The sequence below is a fragment of the Otolemur garnettii genome, unplaced genomic scaffold (assembly GCF_000181295.1).
Source record: "Otolemur garnettii isolate 467f Iridium unplaced genomic scaffold, OtoGar3 scaffold00007, whole genome shotgun sequence".
NCBI lineage: Eukaryota > Metazoa > Chordata > Mammalia > Primates > Galagidae > Otolemur > Otolemur garnettii.
In genome coordinates, this window is record NW_003852402.1 from 8,954,908 (window position 1) to 8,960,535 (window position 5,628).

Genomic DNA, 5,628 nt, shown 5'->3' on the forward strand with positions numbered 1-5,628 from the left:
GCCTCAAAAAAAAAAAAAAAAAAAAGAAAAAGAAAAGAAAAGAAAAGAAAAGAAAGAAAGAAAAATTAGCTCGCCATGGTGGCACGTACCTGTAGTCCTAGCTACTTGAGAGGCTGAAGCAGGAGGATTGCTTGAGCTCAGAAGTTTGAGGTTGCAATGAGCTATGATACCACTGCATTCCAGCCCAAGTGACAGTGACTCTATCTCAAAAAAGAAAAAAAAAAAACAGAGAGAGAGAGAGATTGGATCAGGTTAAATTAAATTAAATCTAGTGGCTCAGTGCCTGTAGCTCAAGCGGCTAAGGTGCCAATGCCAGCCACATATACCAAGGCTGGCAGGTTCGAATCTAGCCCGGGCCTGCCAAACAACAATGACAATTACAACCATAACATAGCCAGGCATCGTGGCGGGTGCCTGTATTCCCAGCTACTTGGGAGGCTGAGGCAAGAGAATCGCTAAAGCCCAAGAGTTAGAAGTTGCTGTGAGCTGCAAAGCCACAGCATTCTACCCAGAGTAACACCTTGAGGCTCTGTCTCAAAAAATTAAAATAAATAATTAATTAAACCTAGTTAAATTCATCTGAGGCTTTCCATCTCTCTCACTGAGAACAATCCAGATTCCAGATTCTTCCCTGGACCTACATAAGGATGTGACCCTTGGCTGGCTCCCTGTTCTTGCTGCTAACTCCCCTTCATATATGCCACCCCAACTGGGCTGGCCTGGGCTGGCTTCTTTCAGTGTCCAGATAAGTTTCTGCTTCTTCAAGGCCTTTGCACATGCTGTTCTTTGTCAGAAAGTCACTTCTCCCAGCTCTTTTTATTTTTCATTTTTTATTTTTTTGAGACAGAGTCTTATTTTGTTGCCCTCGGTAGAGTGCCATGGCATCACAGCTCATAGCAACCTCAAACTCTTGGGCTTAAGCCATTCTCTTACCTCAGCCTCCTGGGGTAGCTGGGACTACAGGTGCCCACCATAATGCCCAACTATTTTTAGAGGCAAGGTCTTGCTCTGGCTCAAGCTGGTCTCAAACTGGTGAGCTCAGGCAATCTACCCGCCTCAGCTTCCCGGAGTGCTAGGATTACAGGTGTGAGCCACCTCACCTGGCCATTTTTAAGGATTTTTAAATAGCATTGGAATGGACCAGAGAGATGACCTTGTAAGTTGGTCCTTCAGTGTTATTAATAGGGCTGCTGGAGCACAGAGAGGTTAAGGAGTTAACAAAGGTTACATAGAACCCAGTGTTGTGTAGTTCTGGGTTCTGTTGGCCATATCTCACAGGCTTTTCTCCCTTAAATGTGTGCAGTAAGGATCAAATCATCAAGTGAATATGATTAGATGAGCATTAAAATAAAAAACAACGATGTAAGTGACAGCTCTGATTTTCAGTAACTTTCTATTGTTAGAGACAGGTCAGTCTTTTTATCTTCATTTCTTATTCCTTGGCCTCTTTGTCTCGTTCCCAGAGCTGAGCTGCATCTCTGGATGCTCTGGGAAGGCTGATCATTTGACAGCTTCAAAGGGACATGTTGTAAATTATTTATAGAGTTAATGTGGAGAATGATTTCTCTATTAAGGAAAATTATATTCTTCTTTATGTTTAAAATGAGACAATTTCATGTATTTGTTTCATGTGATTTTCCAAACAGTTTTCTGGAAGGTATCTTAAAACAAAATATGTAGGTGATACAAAGTCTTACCATTTTAGTTTCCGTATTTCAGCTGAGTCACTTGGTACTTGTGGCAGCTGTCCATGGGCCAGGCTAAGGCTTGGTGTATAGCACCTGTGATATGGTGTTTGGCATCAGACCTTCTGGGCTACATCTCTCCTGTCACTTGTGAGCAGTGTGGTGACTTTGCACTTGCTTAGGCTTTGCTCAGCCCAGCATCCTGTTGATGGCATGAGCTCTGGGGTGGTGGAACCTCCCTGGATGCTCTAGTGGCCCTCTGGTGTCTTTTATCTGAAGGGGTATCTAAGGCCCAGCCAAGTCCCTGAACTGCTAGAAAATCTGGCCATTTGCAGAGATAGGATAACTGCTTCATGGGAGCTGTGTCTGTGAGGTGGGAGGTCAAGTGTTAGCCCTCAAGTACCTGGCTGGCTGGGGAGAGCTCAAAGGCTCCCAGGAAGAGGCTGGCCTTGAACTCTTCAGACCCAGCTGCCAGAGTGTCCCTGGAGGGTGAAAAGTGTAAGAGCGCCCACCTTGACCAAGGCTCATAGGCACTGGTCATTTACACCAAACGGTTAACAGTATGGATTCTAGAGGCAAATCCCTGAGTTCAAATCCCAGTCTCTCTGCCTCAGTTTCCTCATCTGTAACATGTACCTGCTGTGAGGGTAAGTGAGCTTAAAATGCACAGGTGCATAGTAAATACTAGCTAAGGGTTTCTGGCTCTTTCCTTGTGTTATCTCAGGAGTCCAGAGCTGCTCTCATCTCTGTTTTAAAGATGTGGAAATCGAGGCAGGGGCATTTAAGTGACTTACTCCAAAATGCACAAAGTTTGGAGAGCCCAGATTTAAAGCCAGGTGGTCTGAGCTGTGCCACCCCATCCTCCCACCACTTCTTGGTGAGAGGCAGGTAGATGACAGGTACAAGTGACCAAAAGGTTCAGCTTCATGGTGAGGAGTGTGGTTCTAGGCTGAAGCCCCGTGGCTTCCCCATCAGATGACTGGAAGGACCAAGAAGTTGGTAGGAAACCTCGGTAGGTGGTCAAGCCAGGGAAATAGGGAAAAAGTGAACAATAGCAGCTGCCATTTGCTGATGGCTTTTTTTTTTTTTTGGAGACGGAGCCTCGAGCTATCCCCCTGGGTAGAGTGCCATGGTATCACAGCTCATCGCAACCTCCAACTCCTGGGCTCAAGCGAGTCTCCTGCCTCCGCCTCCCAAGTAGCTGGGACCACAGGCGCCCACCACAACGCCCTGCCATTTTTTTAGTTGCAGCCATCATTGTTGTTTGGCGGGCCCAGGCTGGGGATTCGAACCCGCCACCTTAGGTGTATGTGGCTGGCGCCTTAGCCGCTTGAGCCACAGGCACCGAGCCGCTGATGGCTTTTAAATCTGAGTTTAGTGATGTAAAACAATAACCATTTTGTTATTGCTCTTGGGTCTGTAGTTTGACTGGGCTCAGCCGGGTGGTTCTATTGGTCTCTGCATTTGCAATCTGATGGCTGGAGATGCAGTCATCTGGAGGCTTGACTGGGACAGCTCCCTGTGGTCCCCACCTGGGTTCTCCATGTAGCTTCTCCAGTAGGGTAGCCAGACTTTTTATGTGGCAGCCAGGGCTCCCCAAAGTGTGAAGGTGAAAGCTATCAGCCCTCCTAAGATTTATGCCTAGAACTGGCACAGCATCCCTTCTGCTTGCTCTCCTGTTAGCTAACCAGATCCAAGTCCACACCAGAATCAAGAGCCAAAGAAATGAACTCTACCTATCCATGCATGGGTAATGACAAAGAATTTGAAACTGTATTTAATCTACTCTTCTTCTGGGTCAGATAGTGTGCAAAGAACTTTGCTAGCTTACTGTAATTTATTCTTCCCACCAGTCCTATGAGGTGGCCAGTCTTAATACTCCCATTTCCCAGATAGAGGCTCTGAGACAGTTTCAGTAATTGTCTCCAAGTCACATACAGTTGTGAGCAATGGTGTTGGAATTGAAGCCCAGGAGGTCTGGCCCCAGAAGATCTGGGGAGGTCTGTGGCAGGCCTTTGTCAAGAAAGATAGACCCCGCTCAGTGGTGATCCGTGTACTGATGAGATCTTTTTCTTGAGTAGCCAAGATGCCCCAAACACGGGTGACTATTCGGACGGTGCGAGTCCGCAGGCCTCCCAAGGGGAAGCACCGGAAATTCAAGCATACGCATGACAAGAAGGCACTGAAGGAGACCCTTGGAGCCTAGGGGCATCGGCAAGAGAGTGTGGGCAGGTGAGAGCCAGATGGGGAAACTGAGGCCCAGAACCCTGTGTTTCCTTCTCCTCAGCCTGTGGAAGGGATTTGGGGAGACACATTTTCCCACACAAAATCCAGACTCTTCCTGGAGTATGGGAGTTCTTCTGTGGGACAGGTAGGGTGGTGGGCTTTGGAGACCCCAGCCCTATTGTGTCCCAGCATCCCTAAGGGAATAGGAGTGAGATCTCAACCTCACTTCTTCCCCACCCATTTCAACTCCCCAGCCCTGAGCACTGCTAGACATCAGAGCTGGCTGTCTGACCTCCAGCTCCTTGCCCTTGGAATGGGGGAGGGGAGCATATATGAATGGGATGGATCCCTAAGCTATCTCTGACCCCCTGTGTCCCTCTGCTTGGCCTGCAGGGTTATTTAATATGGTATTTGCTGTATTGCCCCCATGGGGTCCTTGGAGTGATAATATTGTTCCCCTCGTCCGTCTGTCTCGATGCTGATTCGGACGGCCAATGGTGCTTCCCCTACCCTGCCACGTGTCCGTCCACCCCTCCATCTGCGGGTCTCCCCCCAGCGGCTTCCAGAGTCTTGCCCAGCAGTTCAAGAAGGAAAAGAAGAACTGAACACCATCTCTGTCTTCCTCCCTTGACCCTGAGAATCTGGGATAAGAGTGCAAGAAAAACTGATGGGGTCCCTTCCCCTACACCGGGCCTGGCCCAGGGAGCCCTGCACGTGCCCTGAGGACTTTTCGTCATGGCCTGCCTGGTCCCTGGAGTCCTAGCCAACTCTGAGGAGGAGCACCTCCAGGCAGGCTGGGGTACCTTGTACTCCATGGCTACGACCTCAGACTGGAGCACAGACCAGAGAAAACCCCCTCCCATGGCGCCCAGTCCCCCAGTCACTTCCTCTCTCTGGTCACCTCTGCTCACAGTGGCTTCTTTCCATTTGATGCATATGAAATCTTTGAAGATGTGGACTCCTCTAGGTGGGTGTGCCCAGAGTGTCAGGTGACTGAGTTCCGTCTCAGATGGGTTAGAGATGAAGTTTGCTCTTGGGGTGGGCACAAATGGAGACCTGGGCATCCCCTGCCTCTCACCTCTGCTCAACCCCGATTCACTTCCTCCTCTGTTTCCTCTTATCTCTCTACCTCTACCTGTGTCCTCTTGTCTGGCCCTTTAGTTCACTCCACCAAGGGGCTCTTGGACCTCTTCCTGAGGCCCCAAATGACCCCAGTCACTTCCCCCTAGGGCAGAAGACCAGGGGAGCAGGGGACCTGCCCATCATCCCAACCCAGCCAAGACTGCCATGTAAGGTTGTACAGGGTGTACACTGCACAAGGGCACTGTATACGGGGAGCACTGTTTACACCATACATGTGGCCAGTTTGTATATTTATTATGACAGTTTCTGGCAGATGTAGGTAAAGTGTCTGAGGAAAGGGATCTTTTTTCTAATTCACATAAAGGCTCCCTGTGAACAATCTGTGCCCCTGACCCAGCCTAGGGATTGGAGTGGTCAGAGAGGAGTGGGTCCATGGTGTGTGGGGAGGCAATGCTGTTGTCCATCGGGCCTCCCTTTCCCAGAGTCCACTGCTTCAGCAGTCCCCTTTCTAGGCAGGTGTGAGAAACCCCGGAGAATGTCTCCAAGGGAGGGGACAGCCCCACTCACCCCACCCCCTCCCCACTTGCACACTCCCCCCATCTTAAATCCTTTCCACCTCTGGTGGCTTCTCCCA

The 5,628-nt window shown here is 49.4% G+C and overlaps 1 protein-coding gene across 1 annotated transcript in view; it reads left to right on the forward strand.

The window, feature by feature from the left end:
- The window catches only part of PDGFB (platelet derived growth factor subunit B), a 20,345-nt gene extending 15,845 nt beyond the window's left edge, over positions 1-4,500 (forward strand). The window contains exons 6-7 of the mRNA XM_003783192.2: positions 3,767-3,917; positions 4,305-4,500. Of these exons, the coding sequence (XP_003783240.1) occupies positions 3,767-3,891 (125 nt within the window). The 3' untranslated portion in view covers positions 3,892-3,917; positions 4,305-4,500. The remainder of the gene's footprint in view (positions 1-3,766; positions 3,918-4,304) is intronic.
- The last annotated feature ends 1,128 nt before the right edge of the window (positions 4,501-5,628 follow it).